The sequence below is a fragment of the Barbatula barbatula genome (assembly GCF_947034865.1).
Source record: "Barbatula barbatula genome assembly, chromosome: 4".
Classification (NCBI taxonomy): Eukaryota; Metazoa; Chordata; class Actinopteri; order Cypriniformes; family Nemacheilidae; genus Barbatula; species Barbatula barbatula.
In genome coordinates this window covers 3,549,407-3,565,077 of record NC_136768.1, presented here as the reverse complement: position 1 = coordinate 3,565,077, position 15,671 = coordinate 3,549,407, and the positions used below count along the sequence as shown (strand labels likewise).

Below are 15,671 nucleotides of genomic sequence, written 5' to 3'. Positions count from 1 at the left end.
GGTCAGCTTTAATATTTTGGCCAGTTTGTTAGGTTGCATTTCACTTTGGCCTAGAAAAGGGCTTGAGGAATAACAAGCTGCTCAATATAAAGAAGGAGTGCATGAAAGATAGAATATACATTTTTTTTATTGATAGCTTATTTTTATACATGACATAAACGTATACAGATAAGACCATTATGAGTCTGTAAGCTATTTTGTAGTTCTGACTAAAATAAGATCTTTTACATCCATTTAGTTTTTGTTGTTAAAGTGATTTAATGCAGAAATGGTCTCCAAATGTTCGATGCATCAACTATTTTCAAAAAGGACATTTTAGAAAAAAATGTTACTGCCGCATGTGTTAACTTTGCAATATTGTTAAATTACAATATTTTGTACAACCAGTTAATTTGAAGCAGGCAGCAGAAAAGCAGTTTGAAAGTGCAGATGTTCATGAATTAACAGTGTTAATGTATGAATAAGTAGCAGAAGTGTCAGAGCACAGTTGCATTCGCGTGATTTTCAAAGCATCTGGAGCTCAACCGATCCCAGTAAAAGTGAGATGGAAGCTGCTTGCTTTTTTCGGTCATGCGGATTTACGTCCTTTGTGTTGTTACACTGTTGACATAAGGAACGGTATTTGAATCATACCCTGCATACTGGAGCTTCGCACTGACTGGTGAGCAAGTGAGATCTAAAAAGTAATCCACCAAGATCCTGAAGCCTTCTTGAGATCATAGGTGAATGTTCCGCACCTGTGTCTGTCCGGATTGCATTAGATGCCAAATCCTATTTTTGAATGAAGTTTGCTTGTTTGAAACGTTTAATAATGTTCTTGTGATTTGGAGCACTAGTCTATAGATTTGACAGTTAAAGGTTGACATTTTGTATATTGAAATCCCTTCAGTTATTAAATACACCCCACACCATCTGCATACAGTCTAAAGGCTTTGTAATGATATTTATAGGCCGTTTCATTTCTACTTATAATAGTTAATTATATTATCCATTATAATTTCTGTGAAAACAACCAAATACACAGTTAATGAATGAGACCCACTGCGTAAAGACTATAATATTGTTTCTGTCTTCCTCTGAGGTCAGGGAGGTTTGATTCTTCCCCCTTGTCTTGTACTGTCCTGTCCATGGTATGAATAATAGATCACCTCAATGGTGTATGTGACAGCTGCGTGGGCTTTGAGATGTGTGTGTGGGGCGGAAGAATGTTGGGAGAAAAGTTAACACCTTTCTTACTCAACTTTACAGTTTTCCCTCCATTCCCTCTATCTGGAGAGAAAAGCGGCATGAAATTTTAATGTGCTTTCTCTCTCTTTACTCCTTCAAGCTCTGCGGCTTTCCTCTGCTTCTTCAGCCTGCCATGAGTTTACCCAGCTGAAGGTTTAGCTATGGATTATTAACATGGCAGCTTGACTCTCCTTACGGTCTTTCACTTGAACAGAGAAACAAAAGGATCACTTGTTTTCTATAGTGTGTATATTTAAAAGCTCCCATCATAATAAAGACTTGGTACATGGTAGGTTCAGCCTGCTGAGGAGGGTTTTTACAAGCAAAACACAAACATCTACTGTATTTAACAAATCAGATAACACAAATATGCTTTTAATGGTCATATCATAAGAGATAACATTTAAAAATAGAATGTAGTTCATGTATGAATATTGAACAGTTAACATAAGAGAACATTGGTGAAGGAAGACAGGTTTTTCATCTTTTGTTTCGGATGTGTCATCATGACATGAATTTGATGTCTATACAGTGCAGCGCTTTAATTTTCCTGAAGAAAATCTAAGAATCCGACAACCTGATGTACTTGGAAGAATTGTCTGTTTGTATTGTACGGAACATTACTTGGGTTGCATGTATAAAACGTGCAGTTATGTCTTTGGCAAATACTTTCTCAAGTCGGCCAACTTACAAGAAAGTGCAGATATCACGTAGGTGGCAAATGTCTCGCGGAAGCGAATGCTGCAGAGCGAGACAGCTCGATAATCCTCTTGAATGGGCTCTGAATTCTGGTGGTTGGAGGATTTGCTCGATCAAAGTCCGGAGACCACCCACCAGATCAGCCATGACAATAGAGCTCAAATCTGGACACTTCCTATGGGCTTATGCACCTCTAAAGCCCTGATTCCACCCGTCGCAACAGACGTGCAAATATGTTTGTTTTGCGGCTCACAAAACACGCTTAGGCGTTAGGAGACGTTGTGTATGAGTGCGTGTGTCTGAATGGTCGAACATGCTTTTTTCCTGCATGTATGTGTGGGCACGCATGGGCCTGCATTCAGTTGTTTTAATTGCATTTTTTTTAAGTGAAAGTACATAAAAGAGCACAAGCCGTTGTCACTCAGGTTCACAGTGAAATTTAAGCTATTGGCAGCCTGAAAGTGCTTTTGAAATCAAAGACAAAGAGTGCAAGAAGATAGAGACTAATAACAAGGAGAAGCACACACTCATTCCTGCGTCCGGATTAGGCGTTTGGGCAGAAATCGGCATCCTTTTCTTCCACCCGTTTCTCTCTCCCTCACAAAAGCGACGTCCTTCCTCTCGCTGGCGTTTTGTATTTGTGTGATTGATTGCTTCCAAAGACTTTTTTGCTTTGTGTTTCTGAAAGAATGACTCCATTGTAAAATGGTGATTTTTCTCTGTAATTCCACCTTTGTTGGAGCCAGGACGTTTGGAATCTATATGAGCCAGAGAGAGAGCGAGAGAGGGAGTGAGTGCACAGAGATGAACATATGCACGGAGAGATTTTCACACTTTTGCCGTGCCTACACATGTATGCGAAACCGATGGTGCATAACATAAACACAATATGGAATACTTCTTTTTTTGGACATGAAGACGCGTATTACGATTTACTTTATTATGTCAATATGCAGTATAGAAACAGAAGGTGCATATGGCAAGTTGGTTGTCCAAGACAATATAATTTTGGATAGTAGGATGAGGGTTTCAAAGTGATTAAAAGGTCAAAGTCTACGGGAGTTCAATTTTTCCAATTGGTGAATCTACAAGAACTATATTAGATATATTAGCAAAGCTCTCTTATAGGTTCATTTTGTGATAATAAATAACTGTGCTGTTTCCCCCTATATGTATGTATAGTTTTTAAATAGATTATGTTAAACTCAAAAACTGGTAAGGGGTATAAGAGACCTGCAGCTAGCACACCTAGTTTATATAAAGACTAAAAGGGCTATATTGGTATATGAGAATGTGATGTTGAGTCAGAAAGAGTTTAACATGCATTCCAATATTTCATCTCTCTCTGGCTTCGAAATCAAATCAGATGACAGCAGAGAAAAGTTAAGATTGAGCTGAGATCAAGTTCAATATTAAGTGCATTACAAAAGCATGAACCATATCAGAGCTTTAAATATCCAAGACTCCTGAGGTGATGATTGTGAAGCATCTGCCACACAGAAGTCATTTGTGTCCATGTCTTACTTTTACGATCATCTCTCAGAGATGATAAAATTTAGCTTACGGCCACAGAATTTTAGAGGTGCCGCATCAAGTATTGTGCACATGTTAAGTGTCAGGCAAATTGCTGGTAAGTCACACATTTTGAGCACAAGTGTACGTGAGGGGCCGTGTGCGCTTTGTCATTTTTTTGAAAGATCCTCAATGCCGACACCTAGCCCCCCCCCAAATCATTCCCGCCCACAATTTAATTGCCGCTTTTCAGGGATGCGCTTGGCTGCGTAATTGTCAAAACACAGGCTGACTGAACTCGCCGTCACACCTCAAACCTTACACTTTCTGACGCATCTCATCTCTTTCATGTCACTTTTCAAATAAAGCGAACGTTTCCAGATGTTTGGTGTAATTTCGCCGCCCATCCGCGGGGCTGCTGGGAGAGCGTTTCGGAGAGAGGAGATTTGTGTGGACAGACTGTCTTTATGTTTGTCAGGCGTGGACAGGTTCGCTCCTCAGCGAACGTTTTGCCCAAACTGGGAAAAATGCAGACGGAGATGAAATGAGAAGTAACAATATTTGCGCATTATTGACGTCAAATTATGAAGTGCCATTTTCATTTCCATTGTTTTTAAAAAGGAGCTGGAGACATGTCAGCTTCACGTTATGATTTGATGCAATAAATTCTTCATACGAGATAAACTCCAGACGCTGTTACCAAATGTGCCCATATCAACCAGCTTACTAAAGTACTAGTGTAATTTATTGGCAGGCCCACATGAAATCTGTGCCCATCGCTCCCAACTTTCCATTTCCACTGGTTTGCTTGTAAGCTATATTTTGGCTAATTTGATGGTGATTTGGGCTAGCAATGCGTGTGTAGTACTGTTGGCCTAGTGCTCATATTTACATTTACTCAAATATAAGTATTTTCAGCAGATTAAGTTCAGCAGAGGAAATGCACAGAACATCTCCTACAGGCTTCGTGGTTAAAGACATGGGCTTATAACCGAAAGGTTGCAGGTTCAAACCGTACCAGGTGTATTCCTCGAGCTATCACCCATTATGTCTCAAAGACACCTTATACCAAGAATGCTCCACATCAAATAGTCAGGAAAACGCTAAAATTGGGCTGTCACGATATCATTTTTCTATTCGGTTATCTTGGACAAAAGAATTCCCGGTAACTGTATTATCACAATATCAAATGTAATATCTTTATTGGAAATAAACTATGCTTTTCGTCAAATTACCGTTTCATTTTGTTTATGTTTTGTCCTGCATTTGATCATTGTTCATTGTCTTTTATTTGGTCGTATGTTTTTTGTCTTTGTATTTAATATCATGGTTATTGACAATATCGATATACTGTGACCCCCCAACCGTGAAATATCAGAGAATGAATCAATTGTGATTTTCAGACTTGTTTAAAAAACATAAAACTAAATCAGCGTAATTTCTATAAAAACATAGGTAATAATACATATTCTTAATAGTAATTAATAGTACTACATAATATTTTATGAGCAAGAATTTTCTATCCGTGCAATCCGTAACTTTTGCCTTTCTGTCGCCCATTACTTTTTGAAATGTAAACTTGCTTTTGGAGTTAAACTCAAATGACGAAAAACATTTTATGAAGACATAATAAATCATTTATGTTCATTTTTAACGGAAAAAGTTACCTATTGTATCTTTTCTATCATCAGTTTGGTTATTTTAATGAGGACAATGTATTATGACAGCTGTGCTTTCCTTCCTCAGGCACTCTGCCCTACGAGATCAAAATCGTTATAGCCGGAAACCACGAGCTGACGTTTGATCAGGAGTTCATGGCAGACCTGATAAAGCAGGATTTCTACTACTTTCCTTCTGCCTCCAAACTCAAGCCGGAGAACTACGAGAACGTTCAGTCACTGCTCACCAACTGCATCTACCTGCAGGACTCTGATGTTACCGTCAGGGGCTTCCGAATCTACGGCTCGCCGTGGTGAGTCTCTTCTCATCCGTCTCTCTCTCGCTCGCTCTCAAGTTTTGCTGTCTTTCCTGTCACAGCGTTGTCACCATATGTTGTTGTGTTGTCCCTTCCCCCTCAAATAGTTCTCATTTTTTACTCCTCCTTTCCTTATTCTCCATCTTGTTATCGTGTCTCTTGCCACCCTCCATGTCCTGCGCATTACCTTCGTGCAATAATGTGCGAACAAGCCCTGAAGCCTAAACGTTAATGTATTCACACCGCATGCCAGTGAATTGTTTTTATTACATTAAAACTTGCCCTCACAAGCGTGGGTGCGTTTTACAAAGTTGTAGGGAGAAAAATGTACCTACAAAACTAGTAAAATGCAGCGAAACCACATGGAAACATCCCCTAAAGGAAAACAGATTCATTATATGGATAATTGATGTTTTATTTTATGTTTAAAAGTACAATTTGTGTGTTGGGGTTAGAGAAAGACTAAATTATAGTCTTATATAAGTATATATTTACTCGCATGATTATATAATTTGCTTCATGTAAAAACATGGCAAGCCTAAAGCATGCCAAATAAAGAAAACTGAGGCAATGTTATTGTCCTTTAGTGTCGTCCCTAATATAGTTATGGTTACAGTCATCTTTATAATTATCAGTCTTGGTGTGAACAGGGTTGTGTGTATGTGTGTGTGCGTTCGTGTGTGTGTGAAGGTAGGGTCCTAATTGTCAAAGGTGTGTTTACTGATAAGCAAATGCTTAACATATTATAAGCCCTTTCAGTACAGTAGTTACGTTGGTGATTATATTTGTGTATCTTGTCACTGTGTGTGTTTACAGCAGTCCTGAACACATAAGCTAGATTAAAACCATCACAAATAAATCCACTCCGAAACATCCTGACAGATATAGTCATCTTTTTGCCAGCATGCTTGCAAGTGCTTGCATGTTTGCGCCAAGCAGACCCAATAAAACATTAGCAACGTTGAGTTCTGGTAATAGCTTTCCACTATTGCTCAAGACAGACGGTTACAGCATCTCTGAGCCTGTCTCTCTCTCTCTCTCTTTTATCATCTGTCTCACTGTCAGTCCATCTCTTCAATCTCAGCTCTGCCGCCACTGTGGAGTCTGAGACGCTCCGCCACACTGGGGCACAGTGGCAAAATATCATCTCCATGGTGATTTTGTTTCCGGCGATGTTGCCAGCTTTATGGGCCGGGTCCTGTGTTGCCGCGGGCGATGGCTGTCTCTGATCTGTGCCGCGCCACATCGCTCAGAAAAGTCATCCGTCTTCTGATCACTCTATCGCTACTTTTCTAGCTCTTTATGTATCCGTCCAGCCGGCACCAGAGACCACAGGGGCATCAATCCCTGTGTCCCCCTCATCGTCATGCATATACTGTAACCTGCAGCCTTTCAACAACATCTCCATGTCTTAATCACAGATTCTATCTCTTTTCATTTAACCTCTTTTTGTGTTCACTGATCTGCAGTTCATTTGCCTTAATGGGGTCCTCTATTGGCCATAAGCAAAATGGCATTTCTTCAACATTTTTAGCTGGGTGTAAATAGGCACCAGACCCTGATCAGATATTTGAAAAAACATTCAGAGATGTCTAGATGGAGCAGCCGTCTTAAAGGGACATTTCACCCAAAAGTAAAAATTCTGTCATTGTTTATTCACCCTCATGTTATTCATATCTTGTATATGACTCTTTATTCTATGGAACACAAAAGAAGATATTTTGAGATACATTATGTCCGGTGGTTTTGTCCACACGATGGAAGTCAATGAGGTCCATGTTGTTTGCATATCAACGTTCTTTAAAATATCTTCTTTTGTGTTCTGCAAAAGAAAAAACGTCATACAGGTTTGGAATGACATCAGGGTGAGTAAATGAGGATAACTTGTTAATTCGGATGAACTGTCCCTTTAGTCATAGAAAAGACATCAATCTCAGTCACATTTGGTTCATTTTAACAAATTTAAAGACATAGCTTCTCGCAGAGGGTTTTGCTGCACAAACTGTCTAACAGCGAAAAGCACAGCACGCTGTCAGCATGCCGATTAACATACCGTCAGTAAAAAAATCCAAACTTAAAAAGGAAAATAATTAAGGAACAATCTAAAACTAGTCCACCTCACTAATCCACTAGTCATCCATCGTGACCCTCCCTCTTGTAATTTCATGTGCTTTGCACACACGCCGTCTCTTTTATACCAGACTAAATGAGATCTTGGCACACCGCATTCTTTCATAAATCCTGACTATTTGTCATGCGGTGATTCTGGAATGAAAAGAACCGCATGGGGGAAACATGTGGCGTGTTTTCTGTTCTGCTGACGCTAATGCAAGTTTACAAGTCATTTGTCATCCGCAGATCTGCAAATACAGGGGCGCACGGTGTGTTCGTGCCTGTTTGTGTTTGTGTGTGTGTGAGTTGGTGTGGGTGGATAGAGTATTAAGGATGGCTGTCCCTTTCAGACAGTGTGAAGAACAAACAATGTGTAGGACCCACAACACGTATCGCTCCAAGCTAACCACACACACACACACACACACACACACACACACACACACACAGAGCTTAAACTTTCCCCCTTCTATTATGTATATACTTCCATGGACAGTTACTCACAGATGCGGTGACAAGCTGCGATGATGCTTACACACACACACATGCATCCCGCGAGCCCCACGGGCGGCTGCCGTCAGTGTGGAGCTGCCAGCTGAATGTTTATGCTGCCCGCGCACAGGTAGAAGGTAATTGAGAAAAGTGCTAGCATTTAAACACGAGACGAAAAGGAAGTTGCGTGGAAATGCACAAAGGATATCGGCCTTTTTTTGCAGTGATTATGATCATGATGTCTTGTTGTTTGCTAAGGGAGCTTTGCAGTATAGTAACATTCTGTCACGTGGGTAGATTTCTAAGAAAACATGTTGCGGTTGGACATGTTGTATACTTTATCTGAAAAAACCAAAAGGTATATGTTAAATGAATCGTAAGGGGACATAATATATATGTTATTTTAGAAAATAATTGGTCAGTAAGAGAAAATAAAGACAAATGCAATGTCTTTAATATTTCGAGTCATAGCAATAAGGGAGACCTGCGCCATCCATATTTGTTTGTACTTTATTTCAGATCTATTTTCAGTGTTTTCCTACAAAGCGTTAGAAAGGAAATTGACAAGTGATGCTGTAAATGAACCGCATCCGAGAACTCTATTAAGTCTCCTGACCTATGAAATAGCATCCTCAAGGCACTAACATTTTCTTTTTTTCTAAGTTCTCATAAACACCAATAGATAATGGCCTAGCATGTGTAATGCAGCATATTTCTTACGTTAACTGTTATTTATGAGCTGGACTTAAAGGTTTGTTGCCTGCATCACCACCACAGCTCAACGAATCCTAGCACATACACAATATGGCCAAAGCACTGAAGGATAGCCCTTTCTGCCCCGCTGTCATTCTGTCTGTCATAAACCCACACGATGTAGACTCAGACAGATCTCTCCGTGTTAAAACCAGCAGAAAATCAAGGAGATTAACCGGGAAACGTTCTTGTCAATCAGTTTCTGTCTTTTCCTCGTTCTGCCGCTTTGAAGGATTTCACACAACGCAGCAGGACAACTTTTAGCCAAGACGAATGATCCACAACCATGTTCTTAAACATCTGGTTGCCAAAACGTGTGTGAGAGAACTAAACAAGTGCTTTAATGAGATCAGCGGTGACCGCCACGAAGTCTGTCGTCCCTCCGAGAGGGACGGAAAAGAGGAAGGGGCAGTAAACGCTCCTTTTTTTCCTTCCCTTCCGTGAAAGTGAAATGAAAATAGACGAAACGTTCGCTATCCAGCGACTCCACGAGGAATAATTAATAGCAGAGATGCAAAAGACTCCGTAATTAGATTTTTTAATTATTGAGGATTTGCTGCTTCTCTGTAGTGGCCCAATTAACGTAGATCATCAAAACAAAAAAGAAAGTTAAGAGAAAGATGCGTCTCTTCTCGACTGGCGTACATGCCCATTCGATGTCTGATCACTCGGTTTGACTGATGAGGGGAACGCGGCACGAGCCGCTAATGAAAGACCCTTCATTTGGAGGAGATGGGAGAACGGATTCTAATGAACCGTGGGGCTGCAGATACTGTATATATATATATATATATATATATAAAACAGTGTGTTTAACTGCTTGACCTTGTGTGTGAATTATTTAAAGTGCCGCCTGATGCGGAGAGTGATTTAAGGAGAGAGGAGAGATTAGTAAAGTATCAGTCGTGTTTCCCAGCGGGGAAAGAGCTCGTCGCTTCGGCTATGTAGGGCTAGCCACGAGAGGACCTTCTCAATTAACATCTGAGATGCCTGAGGGAGGGGGGGTGGTGTCGCCCTAGTCCTGTCATGAAGACCCCTCACACATTTGCGTGGTCTTTGAGATGCTCGGCTTTGAAGGTTAAAGTCTTTTTTTAATACCTGATTTGAGTCCATAAGTTGAATTGTCACTGTGGTATCTAAACTACATATATAAATAGGCTTAGAATGAAATAATATGACAGATAAGAATACAGAGATATTCAGTACAGGAGTATTTTGGATATTTCAAATGTAGCACGTTTTTGTTATGATACTGTAGAATGTTTGCCCCAAATCTCGTTTAATTTCTGCTCATCTAATTTTATTGCAGTGATGCTGATGCGTAATGTCAAAGATGAACGTGTTTAACTTAGCTTGACTATTTATCTAGTGCTCCATTGTGTTTGGGAAAATTGTCACTTTGTCTCCGTCTGTGACCCATTTTCTTCCAGGAGGTCGTTAGGTGCCGTTTCCACTGCTGGTTGTCTTAGTGACAGTTATAAATGTCAATGCTACTGGATGTACATGTTCACCTTGAATCAGTTTTATACCATCAGAAATGTTTTATATAAACTACACTAATGCAGAGTTAAGCGAGCGCTCTTTGCCAGCATATAGAGCAAACAGCAGGCTATTTGGCAACCTTGGATTTTCACACATCATTTTTAAAATAATCCCTGTACATTAGAAGTGAAATGTGATATAAAATCAGGAGCTTACTCATCACACCGACTGACGTGAGCTTCACTGACTTCACTCTCATTGGTAGTCATTTGCATAAGTGTCAGTTTTGTGGCATCAATGGACACATCCAACATTCTGTCGCCAATGATTGCTGACGCTCATATCACCAAAAGTTGCCAGCTTGTACTGAAATGAAAAAGACCATGCCGCTGTCGCTGCTACTGTAGTTGATCATGTGAATGCAGCTCAAGGGTTCGCAGATTCAGACCAAATATTGTAGTGCATCATGTCTGTATGTCAATCAGTCTGTCTCTTTTAGAACTTACCTGTAAATTGGTCTCCAAGCGTAAAGTCTTCTTTCACACTGTGTTTGCGTGCTTACACATATGTGAGCACACATGGCTCTTGGGGATTTTTCCGCATCCTCATGAATCTGTTTACCTACAAAAAAGACGAGACCTTTTACTTTCGCTGTCCCATTTTGTCAGATCGCCAAGTCGTGATGGGAAAAATGGATTTAAGAACAAATGATACACTGCCGTATTCATCTTTTTCTCGCGCTCGGGTGTCTTTATTCGTCTGCGGCATCTCCAGCACTGGCTGTGGCGTGCGGCCCGGCCGTCAGAATTAGCTGCCCCATAGCGACGGCTAATCAACGCACTTTCACACTTCCTGAGGAGGAGGATACGCAACCCTCCCTTTCTCCTTTCTCTCCTTCGCTCACCACTCCTTTCTTCTCTCCGCTCCTCTTTTCTTCTCTTCTCCCTCCTCCTGGAGAACTTGGAAATAATTTGAGTCTCCTGGGTTTTTACACATTCTAATTTCCAACTAAATGGGACATCTGTTTGAGAAAAGGAAGATTTGCCACGGTTGCTAAGGCAACTATCACTCTGTGGGAAAGAGGGGGAAGCGGAGGAAAAAATTGTCCAGCAGTTTTACAGGAATTAGCCGTCGGTTTTAGAAGCAACACCATCCCAGACAAACACTTTTCACGGTTTCTTCTGGTTGCTACAAATTTACTCTTTCTTCTTTTTCCTACACCTCTTTTTGTCTCTGTGTCCTACTTAAATACTAGGTACAACCAGAATGGCGGTCATCTGTGGTTTATGCTGGTTTGGCTGGTCATGGGGCTTAGCAGCAAATGTAACCATTTTTGTAAAATGTTTTTTCCTTTCTTTTTCTTTATTGTTGGTTAAACAGCACACAAACAATCATTCTTAATTCAATTTTTTGTTATTAGTTTTCATGTCATTTTCTTTCCCCACTGGCAAATTTTGGTTATAGTTTGAATCATAAGCGTCACAACATTTGATTTCATTTTTGCTTTGCCAATGGGGTAAGAAAAATAAAGATATAATCAAGATATAGTCTCTGAAAACAAGTCAAAAGCAAATTCACTTCTAAAGAAAACTGTTCTGGGTTTAGGATAAAAACGACAAAAATACTAATTAAGAAAATTTGCAGTGCGGTATGCCATGCTGGAGACCGGCATCCAAAACACAACACATGCTGCTGTCCAACTGTGCCCGTCTTTCTCTCTCTCTTTATCTGCCTCGGTATTTATTTTATTCACACATCTGTAGACAAAATGAAATTGTTCAGTCTGGTGAAACTCAAAGGAAGTGGCAGCTATTTTTACCACCAATTAGAGTTAGAGAAATTCTTTTCTCCCACACAGATGCACATTCACACAAATACGATTATCTCCGGGCACCTTTGTGCTTTTGTGTACCTACAAAACTCTTCATTTCTAATGATAATTGATCTTCATTCACCACCATGGCATTGCAGCTGTATTAAACGATATTTAAATGGCTTCACATGGAGCGGGGTTGTCAGAGGGGTTTGCAGCGGAAGTGTCGAGCTTGGCAGAGATATCACGGGCGGGTTGAGACAGGAAATAAAGTTTCAACTGTAGCAGTTCTCTCAGCTGAGCCGAAAGGCTGTGCCGGTCGAGGTAACACGAGGTGTATTAACGCAGCAGGAGTGAGCTTGTATGACCTGATCCGCTCACCTTCTTTCCTGTGTGTTTGTGTGTGTGTGTGTGTGTGTGTGTGTTTTATCTCTCCAGGGTCTTCTCACCCTTCTTCCCCTCATTACCCAGAATGCAATAGCTTTGCGTCGCTCCAAGCCTCTCCATATGACAGTCTCAATCACACACATTCACACTCATTTACATACACACACGGACACACACACTGGTGCTGCTGTACTGCACCTGCTCCTCACAGTTCAGACTAGAGGGGCCTGGCGACAGCTCATGAGACACACATACACACTCTCTTTTTTCTCTCGATATTTTTTTCTCCATAATCTTAACACCTTTCTGGTTCTGCTTTCCCAAAGAAAGACTTTTCTCCAGCCGTCCCTCCATCTTCTTTTAGCGCTGCGACACCACGTACAAACCACCAACACACAATTTAATGTATTGCCAACGTAATTATAACGTATGACAGCGTGTTTAAGGGCTTCCAGAGGGAGCTCATTAGCGCAGCGTGCGAGCTGTCTGGTTGAGTACCACGTTTTTCTCAATGCTCGTAAAAATCCCCCCGAAAGAAAGACGAGAGACAAAGCCGAGGGACCTTGATGGAAGAAACAAAAGTAAACGTTATGAAAAACACGTGCTTTGTAGTTTAAAGTCCTGTTGCACAAAGTAATCTCTTTTATTTGTAACTTTTTTGTTGCGTTAGGATAGTATAGGTCTACTTTTTACAAAGAGGGTATTTTAGGGATTTTTCGATTTTATCGTGCGATAACTATTGCTAAAGAAATGTTCTGGATTAATGTTTATGTTTCACATCTGCGAAATGCTGATCATTATCACGGGTGATCATTTCTCTCTGTGTGCATAAATGAACAGGATACTCATTAAAGGTGCACTTTGTGAATGTTTTCTCATTAAAAAAAGTTAAAAGTTTAAATTAAACGCAACGGTTTGATACTCTTTTATTGTGCGTTGAGCGGTTCACCTAATGGGCCCGACATACTAAGTTCACATAACTTTAACATGGTTGACATGTCAAGTAACAAGTAAAGTTGTCTTCATGAAACCACTGATGTTCACTTTAAAGAAAGCACAGAGGGACTATAAAAGAAGCACAGACAGATGGATTTTAAAGGGTAGTTCACCCATCGTTTACTTACCCTCCTGCGGCAACAAACTTATATGACTTTTCTTCTTTTGTGAAGAAGACTTCACTATACAAAAAGTGATGAAATGCTATTGTTTTTTGTGTGAGGTAAGCTTGTGGTTGTGTAGCGGTTAAATATGATAACAGAAGCCTACAAGGTTTTATTTAGTCTTTAATGAGGAAAGGGAATGATGTGCATTTGGAATGACATAAAGGTAGTTAAATTGTTGTGATTTATAAATTGTGATCATTTTTTGTTAATGAATTTGAACTAGTTTTTATCTGCAGTATGTGCATTTCAGCGTAAGCTATCAAACACGTTTTGTGGGTGTGTTCATGCGTTCTGTGCGTGTTTCCCTGCTCTTGGCTCGTCGTGTTAATCAGTGCTGTGAATGTTCCTGTTGATGAGTGTGAGTCCACACAGCTGTTCTGAAGTCTGTTGTGTGCCCAGGCCTGTGTGTGTATGTGTGTGAGGTGTCAGGTTGTGTGGGCAGATGTCTCATTGCACAGATGGATTTGTCACTGCTGTTTCTCGGACTGTCCGGTTCGGATGCGCCTTTCCAGAAACGCTCAGATATCCACCCTTTGATTTTTTACTTAAGATTACCATTAACACTTCATTGTTTTCATAACCGAGCAGTTAGCAAATGTGCTCTTTCACGATGCACGGTGACACACTGCAGGTTTAAATCTGCCTGATCACGCCCCCCGGTATCCTCATCCTGTCCGAAAATGTCAAAAATGACTTATTTATCAGGTCGGCATCCGTCATTTTTACATAATTGATGATGTATTAAAAATGTTTGTGGGAAGTCAATCGAAGCAATGATTCCAGAATGTGCATTCGAAATTTAAACAGACGGTATCTTGTGTGTGTACACGCATGTGTGTGTACATCTCACGCTGGGTGTTGCATAAGTCATGCTGGGGACCAAATGTCCCATATTTACCATGCTTTAACCCAGCAAGTGCGAGAGAACAAGAGGAAAAGTTGTGCAGAGAGAGCATGTTCAGGGCTAGTCCAATCCCTTGTATTGTCGGAGACTGATATACTCTGCCTTCCAGGCTCTCGCTCGTTCTGTTGTGTGAGTGTGTGGAGCACAGTAACTGCAGAGTGTGTTTAAGCTGGTCTCTCCTGCTGTGCTTCTCAGGGCTGGAGGCCTCTGTGAATGGACCGCTTGCTTCTTTGAGATTAAACATCAAAGTCCAGCCGGCCCTGCAGTTCAGCAGAAGACAACACAGCGCACTGCACTGAAAACTACACAACACAGCGCACAGCACTGAATACTGTTTACAAAACTACACAACACAGCGCATGCACTGAATACTGTTTACAAAACTACACAGCGCATGCACTGAATACTGTTTACAAAACTACACAACACAGCGCATGCACTGAATACTGTTTACAAAACTACACAACACAGCGCATGCACTGAATACTGTTTACAAAACTACACAACACAGCGCATGCACTGAATACTGTTTACAAAACTACACAGCGCATGCACTGAATACTGTTTACAAAACTACACAACACAGCGCATGCACTGAATACTGTTTACAAAACTACACAACACAGCGCATGCACTGAATACTGTTTACAAAACTACACAGCGCATGCACTGAATACTGTTTACAAAACTACACAACACAGCGCATGCACTGAATACTGTTTACAAAACTACACAACACAGCGCATGCACTGAATACTGTTTACAAAACTACACAGCGCATGCACTGAATACTGTTTACAAAACTACACAACACAGCGCATGCACTGAATACTGTTTACAAAACTACACAAAACAGCGCATGCACTGAATACTGTTTACAAAACTACACAACACAGCGCATGCACTGAATACTGTTTACAAAACTACACAACACAGCGCATGCACTGAATACTGTTTACAAAACTACACAACACAGCGCATGCACTGAATACTGTTTACAAAACTACACAGCGCATGCACTGAATACTGTTTACAAAACTACACAACACAGCGCATGCACTGAATACTGTTTACAAAACTACACAACACAGCGCATGCACTGAATACTGTTTACAAAACTACACAGCGCATGCACTGAATACTGTTTACAAA

At 40.6% G+C, this 15,671-nt stretch overlaps 1 protein-coding gene across 1 annotated transcript in view; it reads left to right on the top strand.

Annotated features, from left to right (window-relative positions):
- mpped1 (metallophosphoesterase domain containing 1) overlaps nucleotides 1-15,671 on the top strand; it is a 28,600-nt gene that overhangs the window by 4,033 nt on the left and 8,896 nt on the right. Inside the window, exon 4 of the mRNA XM_079454108.1 lies at nucleotides 5,185-5,410. Coding sequence (XP_079310234.1) covers nucleotides 5,185-5,410 — 226 coding nt within the window. The remainder of the gene's footprint in view (nucleotides 1-5,184; nucleotides 5,411-15,671) is intronic.